Here is a 14461-nt window from a genome sequence, read left to right as displayed (position 1 = left end):
TGTGGCCAAAAATTTGCCAGATTAGAAAGGGCAGCTTTGTTGCCTTGTCATTTTCTCAGCGCTGTGCAAATAATGGCAAACATACCAATTAGCTCTGTGATTTTTTGCTTGATTATTTGCAGTGTGTGAAATAGTTTTCTTTTTACGTACTCATTATTTGGTTTGAATCCCCATAGAACCTGGGATTCTATGGGGCCTGTTTGAGTAGAACCCCAAAACCCGCTGGCTTAGAAGGCTCTTGTCTAGGTTATTCTGTCTGTAAACTGAGGGCTTTGTAATGGAAGGTTTGAGAATCTATATATTTTAGGTGAGTGTAAAATGTAATCTTTTCTGGTTTTTTATTAGGAATCCTAATTCTGCTGTGCATGCAACCTAAACTGCATTGAGTTTTGGTATAATTTAGTACATTTATTTCCAATCCAACAATGCATGTGCCTTGAGGAATTGCTTTGCAGATTCAGTTGCATTGTTTTTGTGTGGTGTAAGCAACATTTGAGTGAGATCGGCACAGAAGTGTGCGGATGAGTGAGATCGGCACATAATATTTTCTAGTGCCCTTGCCAATGAATTAATATAAATGTTGAAAAGCTGAATCCCTTTCTCACCCCTGGCATTTGAATACATCTGCGTATTTATTGCCCATTTTAACTACATGCTAATGGTTTGGGTAGATTTATTTCATGATAGTACAAAATGCTTCGCTTAAATAGCGCTTGTGCGATGTTATCCTCTTTAATAGCAGTTTATCCATTCATCCATCCACTCACGTATTCTCCGCGTGAGTATTGCGTCTCGTGTATAATCTTTGCCACAATTACGACATGCCTTGAACGCCTTAGTATTGTGCTCTGTGATTGGTAATCACAGCTCTCGTCCAATCGCAGACGTTGGTATATATCGGTCCTTTCTACCTGGTACGCTGATGTGGTTTTTACGAAGTTAGCAAAGCCTGAAGACTGATTTAATACTTTTTCTCTTATATTTTAAATCTTATTCACAAGTATTATGCCTTATTATCAAACATGGGAAGAGTTTGCAAGAGCAGCAGAAAAACTATATTTGACAGATCCAATGAAGGTATAGTAACTACGATATTTTCTGTTGAATGCAGGCATGAAATCTTGCTTGCTAGCTGTTTTTTTATATTGAAGAAGGTATCTAGCTAATTGTAGTTAGCTAACATAATTTCTTCCGAAATGGTTATTTCACAGTACAAGTGATTGTGATGGCCCATTATAACCATAACTACTAAGAGTAATAAAAAGTCTAGAAAAGTAGGATAACGTTAGCTAACACGTTGCCGTTTTCAAGCAATAACGTAACTTGAAGCCAGCTGTTAGCAGGTCAACAGACAGTACAGCACTAGTGAACGTCTGGACGAAAGGGTTGCAGTACTGCTGCTGATCAGGGTAACTGGTGGTAAAAGGTTTAATAGAAAATAACACTACAGGCTACATAATATACCAGCCCTAGTTATGTGTGAACTTAACTCATATTCTTTTTAATAAAACGAATAAGCTTAATTTTCAGTTATCTTTGTTGTAAACAAGCTGGTCTAGCTACATGTTTTTTTTTTTTTCTTTCTCGTTTTGATACAGGTCAGGGTCGTTCTTAAATACAGACACTGTGATGGTAACCTTTGCATTAAAGTCACAGATGATGCAGTGGTAAGTTCAAGAGAACACCATTTTCTACCTTTGATCAGAATGTGTACTTCTGTTGGCATTTTACATTAAATAATGACGTTTCTTTTAAGATTTTGAACTATTATATTATCCTGTGTTCCACTAATTATGTTCCATTGCAGTGTTTACAATACAAAACGGACCAGGCCCAGGATGTGAAAAAGATTGAGAAACTGCATGGCAAACTGATGAGGCTTATGGTGTCCAAGGAAAGTGGAGCCATGGAAACGGACTGACATTTTTACTGTTAGTTGTGTTAACTCTTCTTTGAGTCTGGACTGTGGTGTGTCAGTGGCACAAACAATGGAAGAGAAGGGAACTGGAACGTGACATTGGATCATGAGAGCGGGAATGGATGGGATAAGTTGGAGGAATTTGGAAGGTTGGTGGGAATCAAAAATGAAATGGGGAGCATAACTGTTGCTGCTCTTAAGGGGGATTTGCTGGAGCTCTTTTAAAGAGCTTGTATTTATTTTCAGTTTAAAGATGGACTAAAACCAGATACAGACTCACATGTTTATTTGCGTCTATGGTTAGGTTTTCATTTTATATCTTAGGTTTTTCGTTTTTATTTCCACATGGGGAAATGTTCCATGTACCATGTTGAAGTGAACATGAATGAAAAAGGCCATTTGGATTTCAACACAAAACTCCAATGCGATTTAGTAAATTTTAGCAAATTCTGGATACTCAATAAATGTTTGTTTGCACCATGACAGCCAACATCTCTCTCGATTACTGTGTGAAAAAATTTGATGCGTTGTATGGTTAATTTGCTATATCCCCATATTGCTGTTGTTAAAACTTCCATAGTAAGTACACACCAGCTGTCTAGGAGTGTCTTTAGATTCTCCTCAATCAACCTCTCCAGATATTCTGGCATCTTCTGTAGTAATTGCGATTAACTTACCGTAAAACAAGGTGAGTACTACTTCCTCGAATGCATTTTTGCCTCACCTATTACTACTTTCCTGTCCAATAAAGCAGAAGTAGTCTGAAACTTATCTAAAAATGTATATTTAAGTTCTTGAGCAATAACACCAGAAAAACATTTGAAATATTTAAAATATTTTTTTATTACATAATTTTCTTTAACCAGCAATGTTTTTATTTTACATTTAGTAAACCAACCAAATACCAACCATGTTTTGTGTTCTACCTTTAAAATGGTGTATAAAAAAAATACATTATTTTGATTCAACAGGATGCATTTTGCAAAGCTGCCATAAAAGACTGAAATTATTTTGTTTAGATTTAGTGGGCTGCAGGTTTTCATTTTAAAGGGTCAAAGTAGGGGCACTGTAGAATCCTGCCTCTAATGCTTACCAAAAAGTGCCTTAGGCCACTGGTCACTTGAATAATGTACAAGACTGTATTACTAATAACTTACTACAGTGGAATGAATAGTGATTAAAACGGCACATTCTATCGGTACTGCAGAACTTCACACTGCCAAACCTAACTGCTTGAGCAAGTGTACTAGAGCTAGTTAGATCCTGTCGATGTGTAATGGATTGCACCTATAACTAAATTGCGAATAATGTATGGGTAGTATATGAATGGAGACAGTATCAAAGACTCATCTAATCCCTCATCTGGTTAAGGGTAACAGAGATGTTCATTAATTTATAGAGCCGTTTCTCTGGAATAGACTTTAGTATTGAGGAATTTTAGGGATTTTATTAAATGTATACACCATGACATAAATATAAAGGGAAATATATAAATTGAGACCACTGCACCTTTTTCTTTCCCTTCCAAAAAGTTGAAAAGGAAAGTTTTGAGTGAGGAACAGAAGCCTTCAATTTGCAGTGGTCTCTTAATGTTAACCCTTCTGTTTCTCACTCAAAACCTTCCTTTTCAACTTTTTTGGAAAGGAAAGAAAAAGGTGCAGTGATCTCAATTTTTTCCGGAGCTGTATAATTTAAATACATTTTAATAACATGTAACATTGAACGGTGTATTACTACATTTTATTTCACAATTTCATTATATTTTGTTTTATATTTTATTATTTAAATTATATATTTCCCTTTTTATTTATGTCATTGTGTATATATTTATTTAATAAAGTCCCTAAAATTCCTCCATAGTTTAGGATTCATGACAATGTTTGTACATACGGAAGTTAGCCCGAAAACTCATAGACATAATAAAGAATAGACGCTGCATCGACCGCTACTGCCTACTTGCGCTGACGAGCCGTGGGACCGCCATCTTGGACCGGTCAGCTGCTCCACTCAATGTAATCTGTTTTGGCAGGTGAAACGACCTGTCAGCGCATTTAATTAATCATACCTCAGTGAATACCTTAGTGATTTTCACGCGGGTTTTTTTTGCTGCAAAGGTCATACATGTAGCTATGATACAGGACAAATGGTTCGGCATATTTTAATATTCATAGTTTTATATTCATCAAAACTGTGAACATAATCCCCAAAAAGGGAGAAAAACAGGAACATTTCCAGTTTGACTATCATTCTGATTGAAACACCTAATGTGTAAATAGTGGCAGTAAAGTCAGAAATATATGTTTCTCTCTCATTTCACAGCCCCCATCCCAACATACTCACATGGGTCCCAGTCTAAAATAGCAGGATGAAATGAAAAGTGACTGTTTTTATTTAAACTACACATTTACTTTGTTGAAACTCCCTTGAAAAGTCTGCAAACTTAATTAATGTAGCAATTTTCAAAACACAGTTACAAGTGCTTTTCAGAACCCAGAGGGAAAGGGATCAGGGCTAAGACAATAACAAGGACATAATGTAAAGATAAACTTCATTATACACAAGCTCACAAACTTAGTGTAAGGCAAAGGAGACCAACATTTGGATTCCTGGAGACACACACCATGAGGCTAGAGTTCATGAAACACAAACAAACAGAGGTATTTACAGACCCAACAACACTTACAGCAGTATTCACATAAAATGTGACAGACCACTGTTTTCAGGCAGTTTTAAGCCATTGCTTTCAGATTCAGTGTTAATCTTGTCAGAATGATGACAGATATGACATAAAGATACTATGTGTGATGAGTAAGGTTAAAGTACAGATAAAGCTTAGAATTAGTTTTGGGATGCTTGAATTGTCGTGGAACCACACGCTCTAAAACCCCTGAAAAAGGACAGTTCTTCCTCGTGCTCCCTTTCTGCAGTTCAAGAGAGGTGAGTTTGGTAATGTGGTGCAGCCTTATTTTGAGAAACACAGACACAACCAATGACAACAAGTCAGAATGATGGTTGTCGATGCCAAACTGAGTCTCCTCAATGTGTTCCCCAAGCAGAAAAACATCCTCCGTTCCAATCTCCTCCCGGACGATGTCTGTGATTGTCGACACCTTAGGAGCTGGCATTGGTGAAGCTTGGCGGATCACCCTCTCTGCAGCACTCAGCACCTTATTAAAATAATAATTTAAAAAAATACATTATAATTTATATAGTGCTTTACACAGGTGAGACACCACACCGAACCATCAGGCGGCGGAAGATGGCCTGGAAGTGCCGATGGATTGTTATTCCAGCCTCCTTATATGGAAAACAGGCACACAATACATACATTACTCACAAGACATAAAGATATTCATTAGGTATATTTTCAAAATTGTAATTAAAAGAACACCAACCCTACCTGATGCTCTGATTGAATTAAATAGGAGCTCCAAGTGATCTTGGCTGAACCTGTAGGTGAGCACATACCGCTGAACTAAATAATAAGCTTGTTTGAAAACCATTCTACTGTCAGATGTTCTGTTGCCTTTATTTTAAGTGTGGTGGGTATGAGACATGAGAGGTAACTTACTTTTGTTAGGGTGAATTACACGTGAATAATACAGTGTTGGGCAAGTTACTTGGAAATTGCAGTGAGCTAAGCTATTAGTTACTCTGTCATGAATAAAGCTTCACTACACAAAAGCTACCACCCAGTCAAATGTAGCAAGCTAAGTAACACAAAACACAAAAAATATATATATATATATAAAAAAAAAAAAGTAACACAAACACAGCAGTAGGCTAGTTCATTACATAGGAAGCTACTTTAAGTTGTGCTAATTTCACATGACAAGAAAAGTAGCTTGTGTGGCCAAGCTACTTGGTAAATAAAGGAGTTACTACTACTGAAAAAAGTTACTTGATTCTGAAAATAGTGAAGCTACCACCAAAATACTAAGTTACTAAGCTAGTACTGCACAACAATGATAATACCGTCTTTTATTTATATTAATATATAATTAGCTGGCCAATGTTATACCAGTAATATTTGCTTTATTTCTACAATAGCATTCTTGAGTCAGTTGAACACTGGCTGGTGCAGTAAACATAGCCTAGCTAGCTGGATACGATTTCAGTACAGTAATATCAAAGATCCTTGCTCCTTCTCAACTCTCTGGTAATATTCTAGTCACAAAAAACAACCAATAATACGGTAATGTTAAATCTTACTTGTGAAAAGTAATCCCCCGAGCCCTGCTTTCGATGGTCCGCGGATATGAGCAGGAGTATGCTCCACAGTGCTCTGGCATCGTTGCTTCTGCTGCTACGCAAATAGGAGTATGACCGGTCAAAGATGGCGGCCGTATTTCTCGCGCCCCAGCAGCCAATGCGGTGTCTACTCTTTATTATGTCTATGCAAAAAACTGCCTATACAGCTCAGTAAAACTACATCTCCCATGAACCAACGGTTTCTATTTCGACCGATTTCGACACTACAAACTGTGCCAGAGGGCAAAATCACTGAATCTTACAAATCGAGAAATCAGCAGAAGGTAGGAGTAACTGCTCTTGCTTTTAAGTAACTCGAAGTTGTCTTGGTCGATATGTTGTGCTTATGCTAATGTATTAGTCGATATTCCCTCATTTAAACGAATGAAACAATGTTGAGCGTTAATCCCAATCAAATATGTGAAGTTTGGATTATTGTGTTGATGAGATAACGGCCAGGTGCGTGAATAGAAATAAATTGAAGGCTAGAATACCTGTAAACAAACTAGTATGTTGTCGTACGTTTTGAGGTTATTTGATCATTTTGGAAATTAGTTAGCATGAGTCAGTTTTTTTTAAGTTACTCAAAGTAGCTGCTTCGTTTAGTTACAGTACTGCTGCGTTGAGCTTCGTGTAAGCGTATCCAACTGTGTCCTGACTAAAAACTGCCCAGTAAAACTACATCTCCCATGAACCAACGGTTTCTATTTCGACCGATTTCGACACTACAAACTGTGCCAGAGGGCAAAATCACTGAATCTTACAAATCGAGAAATCAGCAGAAGGTAGGAGTAACTGCTCTTGCTTTTAAGTAACTCGAAGTTGTCTTGGTCGATATGTTGTGCTTATGCTAATGTATTAGTCGATATTCCCTCATTTAAACGAATGAAACAATGTTGAGCGTTAATCCCAATCAAATATGTGAAGTTTGGATTATTGTGTTGATGAGATAACGGCCAGGTGCGTGAATAGAAATAAATTGAAGGCTAGAATACCTGTAAACAAACTAGTATGTTGTCGTACGTTTTGAGGTTATTTGATCATTTTGGAAATTAGTTAGCATGAGTCAGTTTTTTTTAAGTTACTCAAAGTAGCTGCTTCGTTTAGTTACAGTACTGCTGCGTTGAGCTTCGTGTAAGCGTATCCAACTGTGTCCTGACTAATCTTCCTTCAAAAACCCGACTAATATTCTCTTTCGAAATCCCAACTCTGGACTAGACAATTTTGACATTAATTATTAATATAGATTCAGCTTTGAATAGGCTTCAAATTGTATTTCCAATCCAATTAAAAGAATACAATGTTTATATTGGGATAATCAGTAAGGAATTTGTAAGAACAGATGCAGTATTTGGATATTATATTTATATTTAATTTCATATCAAATTAGAATCTCCCACACAAATATTAAATGGCCATGCATGCCCATCTTCCAACATTGTAAATGTGTTGCCCTAGGCATTTTGTAATGCAGCCTGTCAGCTCCAATTACCTGTTTTTTGCTTGTTGCCATCTGCTGGTTCCAGAAAAAAACGTTTTGTCTGGGCCCCCATAGAGAGAACTTTTATAGTATGTAATAAAACACCAAAGTGTCATGTCAGTTTGATTAATGTGTTTCAAAATTCTCTATGAAAGTTGTTGTGGTATCAGAGTCCAGCCAGAGAAAAGCTTGGTCATGGATTTTGGCCTTCATGAATTGTGACTATGGGGCCTTGTCCACTCCATTCTTTACCTAATCCTTTCAGAACGGAACTATGTGCAACAACAGTGACACTTTGTTCTATTTTCCACATTTTCTGCAAACCTCTGTTCAATTAAACCATCATTTTCTGTGGCAATTTGTTTTCATAATGAATAAAACATCCAGTAGGCTTAGTGAGTGTGTGTGTATGTCTATGGTGCTGGTAACCATACGTTCTGGTACTGATGATTATTTACTATTGTATTTGTTAACTATAAACCACATGCTACAAGTAGCCAACAAACCAAATGGTGGACACTTCACCACTTAGCACATGTGAATGGTGAATACTTCAATATTTAGCATATGGGGACATAGATTGCCGAATATTTTACTACTTCGTAGACTAGGAAAGTGAATGGTAAATACTTTTGATATTTAGCACACAGGGACAGTGAGCAGTGAATACTTCTACTTGCTGGCAGCATTGTAAAGGGCATTGTAACATCCCTGACTTGTCTTCTGTTCATTGGATGTCCCTCAAGGCAGCACCATGTTGACAGAGGTTCTGTTAGCCCTGGTGCTGGGAGGAATAATCTACCTTCTGGTGCAGAGGAGTAAGAGGCATCAGCTGAAGAGTGAGGATGGCTGGTGGGGGGTGGGGAATCCCCCAGAGACGGAAGAAGAAGATGTCAGAATTCACCCCTACACTGTCCGGACGAGTGACGAAGAGTTGGAGGTGAGATGAGGAGAGGGATTATTGGCCTGGAGGATGGCTGAACTTGCCTCTAACAGAGTTAAAACTCATGTAAGTGTTAAGTCGATCAATAGGATTAATCCTATTCAATGCCCCCCTTCCCAGGACCTATACAGGAGAATAGACCAGACCCGACACGTTCCTTCTCTAGAGGACAGCCAATTCAACTATGGCTTCAACTCCCACTATCTGCAGAAGGTGGTCTCCTACTGGAGGCATGACTTTGACTGGAGGAGACAGGTGGAGAAACTGAACAAATACCCACACTTCAAAACCAACATTGAAGGTGAAGTTGTTTAAAGAGATTGAATAGTCATGTGATAATCGTAAAAAATTTCAAGCAAAAAGAAACTGAACAAGCAGTCGGCTTCAAATACACTCTGCGATTCTAAGACCACGTCAAACTCTGCGGAGGAAAACAAAACGTAATTTCAGTCACCAGTGCATTAGTTATGGTTCATTAATGCCAGCGTCCTCTGACCCAAATATCAGGCATTGACGTCCATTTCGTCCATGTGCGGCCCACTAACCTCCCTGAGGGGGTGACTGCTGTGCCCCTGCTCATGGTGCATGGCTGGCCCGGCTCCTTCTACGAGTTCTACGGGATGATTCCACTCCTGACTGAACCCTCCAACCCAGACGACGCAGTGTTCGAGGTGGTGTGTCCCTCCATCCCTGGATATGGCTTCTCTGATGCTCCTCATAAGAAAGGTCAGTAGTTAAAAGCTTGGCTGGGTTCAAGGGTCACATAAGTTCCCAGCCCACTGAATCAGTGAGCATGTCTGCAAAGTTGAACTTTAAACTAGGATCCTTTTTTTCCCCAGAATGAATGATTCGCGTTTATGTTTCAGGCTTTGATTCGGTGTGCGCGGCGCGTGTGTTCCACAAGCTAATGAAGAGACTGGGTTTCCAACAGTTCTATGCTCACGGAGGAGACTGGGGATGGATAGTCACCACCAACATGGCCCAGCTGGAGCCCCAGTAAGACGGACTGACGCCCTTGCACTTCATTCAGATTATTCACCATGCAATAAGAACATTCAGCCACTTTGAATTGAGAAAAGGACTCGTTCTCCTGTTTTGTGTCACTTTGTGCGTTACGAAAATAGGTTAGACACACGATTGAGTCCATCTCCAGAGACCTTGATGTTACTATTTCTACCATACGTAAAATTTTCTAAAAGTGTAGTTGTTTAAGGCCCATTCCATTGCAGCAAACTGCCTTGAATGTGGCTGCAAGAAAACTTGATGGAATATTGTGGCAAGGATTGTTTGGACTGTTCTGTGGCAAGCAATCAGTCCAGGTCTATGTCCAATTGAAACCCTGAGGAGAACTTGAGCAGTTTACACAAGAAGACTGATTAAAACTGCCAGTAAAGAGGTGCAGGAAGCTAATCCATGGCTTTAGAATGTAACTCGATTCCAGTTAATTTCCAAAAGTTGTGCTACTCAGTATTGAATATAAGGTCTCTATATAGAGTGGCACAATTTTGAGTCTAGGGCTCAATTATTTTGTCAATGCTGATTCTGTTTTTTGAACTTATATTTAGAGACTATGTGAGTTATTTGAAAGTCCAACGGATCCAATGCTTTTGGCAGATCTTGGCCTAGTGTAATGTTTGGGCCATCATTAATGCCATTACTGTTTGGAATGTACAGTATGAATAACATGTTTGAGTTACATTTTTATAATCTTATGTCAAAAAAGCTGAGCACATTTAATGTCTGTGCTGTTTTTCTTATCCCTGCCCTCTGGTTTTATTGCCCCAGAATCATTAAAGGTTTGCATCTGAACTTTGCTCCCCCCTCCAAGTCGGGCCTGCTCATGGTTCTGTCTCTAATACTGGGCCGCCGTTTTCCCAAGCTGTTTGGCTTCGACGAGCATGACGTCCAGCGTATCTATCCCGTCTTTCAGAACCTAGTGGTGGAGACTGTCAAGGAGTCAGGATATATGCATATCCAGGCCACCAAGCCTGACACTGTGGGTAAGAGATGGGACCAGTTCAGAAGGGGAGGAGTTCTTGGCTACATATAGATTGAATTACTGCATTGAACACGACCAGGTTGAACAAACATGGTTCCGTGTATCTTTTTCTGTAGGGCGAGCTTTGAATGATTCCCCGGTGGGTCTTGCAGCCTATATCTTGGAGAAGTTCTCCACGTGGACGGATCATGACTTCAGGAACTTGGATGATGGAGGACTAACAAGGTGGAGGACTAACATAACCTCAGGCACATTCTCAGGTGTATACTACGACGGCTTCTCCGTCACATGCTTAAGACTTCTCTTTTCACCTAAATCTCGCCTTGCAGGAAGTTCAGTATGGATGACCTTCTGACTAACGTGATGATCTACTGGACATCTGGCTGCATCATCTCCTCCATGCGCTTCTACAAGGAGAACTTTAGCAAGGGTCTTTACCAGCCACACACAAAGTATGTGCTTTGTAACAGCTATGTAATGTCTATGTACGTGCAATTTGATTGGTGTGTACTATCTACGTACAGTATGTTCTAGATAATAGCTAAATAATATCTGTATGTGCTGTGTAATAGATATGTATGTCTGTTTATGTGCTATGTAATGTTTATCTATGTGATATGTAATATTTAAGATAGCATGAGGTGGTCCACATTCAGAACATAAAATACTGAACTAAAAAAATTCACAAATAGACTTTTATACGTCCTCTCTACCCAGGATGCCAGTGCACGTGCCCACCGGTTTTGCCAGCTTCCCCAATGAGCTGACACACACCCCCAAGCTGTGGGTTCAGCAGAAATACCGCCAGCTGAAGACGTTCACCCCCATGGCTCGAGGAGGACACTTTGCCGCCATGGAGGAGCCACAGCTCATGGCCCAGGACATCCAGAACTTCATCAAGATGCTGGAGAAGAGGAAGAAGTGATGGTTCTAGTGTGCACATCTGCCTTTCCTGTTTACTAAACATCACCAAATGCTAGGTCAGCGAGCACTAGTGTTATGATAGCAATGGCATGTGCCAGAATTGACTTACTGACAAACACATAGAGAGAGGTATATATCATAGCTGCCTTTTTAACACCCATGGACATATAATACTAGCAAGGTCTCAGATGTGTTTGTGCCATTTTGGCATGACTATATAATTTAGCAAGACCGCACAAACAGATCTGACACAAGGCAAATAAAAAAAGGTCTGGGTTTTGGTCAATGCCATTACAATTCTGGTAAACCCATAAGTTGCTGATCCACTTTCTAGTTTGGAAATTCAAAATGGACCAATTGATAAGAACATACTGAATATAACCACTGTTCCTAAATAATAAACTGGAGAACGCAGTCTGAAAAAGCCTCATCTTAAGTTTTTCTTTCTGATTACTTGCTAAATCAATGCCTGAGTGGTTATGAAATTATGCATCGTTTTGCAGTAGTTGCCTGAGAGCAAATGTGTATTTTACTCACCAGTTCTGTTCTTATTTACACAAGTTATTTACAAAATTGTATCATTCCACAAAAAGCACTTTGTACTTCAGATGCTACGCTACACTGATTTATACGTCTTGCCACGACAAATCATATTAATAAAAATCTAAAGAAAATGATTGTGCTGTCTTTCTGCTGATGTTTTTGGCGTCACATCTAAAACAAGTGAGACTTGATCCTGATTCAAGGTTGTATGCCAAGCAGGATGACCGTGCCAAGCATAGTGCCATCCTCCTACTTCTCCATCACGCCAGGGAGAGCCGCGGTACCTCCAGGTGCACTCTGGCCCTGGTGTTTCCCAAGCCCTGGGTCGTGCCCCGGGACACCCCACCACTCCCCTGATGCTGCTCCCCTTGGCAGAGCACACCCGGGGGAGGCGTGGGTGGGGGGGCGGGGAAGATAAGGGCCGCTTGAAGATCCCTGCATTACCTCACCAGATAAGTCAAGGGGAAGGAATGAGAGACAGAGAAAGAGAGGGATGGCTGAAGAGGGAGGACGGAGGACGACACCGTGCAGCTGAGACGCTGTGACTGGGGATTGTTAGACGGGCTGTAGAGTTGCAGTCAGGCTCTGGGTCTCTGTTGGTCTTCAGTGGGGTGACTGGGTGTCGGTTCAGGGGTTGTTACTCTTAAGTTAAGTGACCTGATTCCTGAAGCCTTCATGTCCGAGAGGCGGCTAGAGGATCCTGGGTCCATCCCAGCGGAGCAGACCAGGATGGATCCATGCCTGCAATTTGGACACCAGCAGTCCACATGCAGGGATCCTAAGAAGTGGGTGAGTTACATTTATCCAAAACCTGGAGAAATAAAGTAGACCTACAGGCAGACATACAGCTTGTAAATAGTTGAAAAGTAGATTCATTATCTTCGCTACTGTGTGGATGCTTCAGTTTATGTTAATTAACTTCACCGTCCAGATTCAGGCGACATTTCAACCCTTCGCATTGAACTGTGATGTGTTAAATTAATGTCACACTTCACAATTTTGTATGAGAACTGATTCTACAGTGCTTCTGTGTTTGGCAGCTCATCGACTTCAATCTTGAACTTTTTCCCTTTATCCTCTGCTCATAATTCTGGGGTTGTTTCCCGTGCTAATGTGATCCGTAAGTGTTTGTGTACCTCCTGCGTGGCCCAGGTGAGGTCTGTGTGTGTGAGGGGGGTGCAACCCAACAGGACCATGAAGCCCCAACCCTCCCCAGTTAACGCGGCCAGAGAGAGGAGCCGCGTGCGGAACCTCCGTCAGGCCTTCCACAGCCTGCAGGCAGCCCTGCCCTCCGTCCCCCGTGACACCAAGCTCTCCAAGCTGGACGTCCTGGTTCTGGCCACCGACTATATAGCCCACCTTACAGAGACCCTGGACCAGGGCGGTGCTCTGTCCGACCTCACACTACCCCCCAGGCCAGGGGGATACCTCCACCCAGTCAAGGTTGGTGACATCTAACTACCTGCGTTCTTGTATTTAAATTTCCTTGGTCTTGTATTGAATCCCAATGTGGCGCATAGGCATTATGGCTTTTAAAGGGGATATCTGATGTGGCCAACATACACATTATGAATGGAATCTTTGTGAACACTCTTGGTTTAAAATCTGTTTTTGGATTGAATTCCGTACCTCGTCATTACAGCTTGTAAACCGGATCTGTTCATCATCTCTTATGTGACGTAATAAATTAATGTCAAAATGTTCCTTTAAAAATGATAATGTCTCCTGCCCTGACAGAAGTGGCCAATGCGCTCCTTGCTATACTGTGGGAGTGTGGGGGAGCTACTGGCAGCCAATCAGGTGCCAGCATCTGGGGATGAGACACATCCACTGACCCCTACTCCAGAGGTCAACATGGATGAATCCTTCTAGGACGAGTAGCAGTGACATACCAATCTAACTGTGATCCAACTGCAGTAAATGGCAATGTAAACTTAATGAATGCCCTGGACACTGAAACTCCCACAATGTCAAGGGGATAAGATACAATAGAAAGAATATCTACAGTCTGCTTCACTTAACACATTGTATTACTCGTATTTATTATAATAAAAACGCTACTTTAGAGAAGTGTATAATTATTTGTTATACATTCACACCTAGGGAATTCAACAGACACTCATATTCAGAGGAACTTATTGAGTGCATATCTTTTCATACTTTTTGTACTAATAGTTATCATATATATATATATATTTATATATATTTATATATATATATATATATATATATATATATAGATGCGACATTAATATATATATATATGTATATATATATATTAATGCTTTTTCAGGGTTCTTAAAACAATATTGAGCATTTCAGTGACTTACATGACATGTTTTTTTTTTCTTCATTTTAAGATGAATTAAAGTTGATCTTTATCCTGTCTCCTGGATTGGTTTT

At 40.1% G+C, this 14461-nt stretch overlaps 3 protein-coding genes across 4 annotated transcripts; all 3 read left to right on the top strand.

Annotated features, from left to right (window-relative positions):
• The first annotated feature begins 890 nt into the window (after positions 1 to 890).
• On the top strand, positions 891 to 2401 carry srp9 (signal recognition particle 9). Its single transcript, XM_010882657.4, has 3 exons — positions 891 to 1077; positions 1599 to 1667; positions 1808 to 2401. The coding sequence occupies exons 1-3, from the start codon at positions 1006 to 1008 to the stop codon at positions 1919 to 1921; spliced, it is 255 nt and encodes an 84-aa protein (XP_010880959.1). The 5' UTR covers positions 891 to 1005; the 3' UTR covers positions 1922 to 2401.
• Positions 2402 to 6402: 4001 nt separating this feature from the next.
• On the top strand, positions 6403 to 12192 carry ephx1 (epoxide hydrolase 1, microsomal (xenobiotic)). 2 transcript variants are annotated; one of them, XM_010882655.4, is made up of 9 exons: positions 6403 to 6453; positions 8396 to 8589; positions 8713 to 8893; positions 9100 to 9318; positions 9459 to 9588; positions 10378 to 10592; positions 10708 to 10816; positions 10921 to 11043; positions 11309 to 12192. In XM_010882655.4, the coding sequence occupies exons 2-9, from the start codon at positions 8404 to 8406 to the stop codon at positions 11514 to 11516; spliced, it is 1371 nt and encodes a 456-aa protein (XP_010880957.1). In that variant the 5' UTR covers positions 6403 to 6453; positions 8396 to 8403; the 3' UTR covers positions 11517 to 12192. The 2 variants fall into 2 exon arrangements, with proteins under 2 accessions (XP_010880957.1, XP_034143527.1); XM_034287636.1 differs by lacking the exon at positions 6403 to 6453 and adding an exon at positions 6848 to 6954.
• A 292-nt stretch (positions 12193 to 12484) lies between these two features.
• LOC105017772 (transcription factor 24-like) lies at positions 12485 to 14215 on the top strand. The gene is made up of 3 exons (XM_010882654.3): positions 12485 to 12847; positions 13211 to 13501; positions 13796 to 14215. The coding sequence occupies exons 1-3, from the start codon at positions 12734 to 12736 to the stop codon at positions 13928 to 13930; spliced, it is 540 nt and encodes a 179-aa protein (XP_010880956.1). The 5' UTR covers positions 12485 to 12733; the 3' UTR covers positions 13931 to 14215.
• Positions 14216 to 14461: the final 246 nt, after the last annotated feature.

This window comes from Esox lucius, chromosome 18, assembly GCF_011004845.1.
Source record: "Esox lucius isolate fEsoLuc1 chromosome 18, fEsoLuc1.pri, whole genome shotgun sequence".
Lineage (NCBI taxonomy): Eukaryota > Metazoa > Chordata > Actinopteri > Esociformes > Esocidae > Esox > Esox lucius.
Note: the sequence above shows the minus strand (reverse complement) of the source record. Positions and strands in the feature narration are given on the sequence as shown.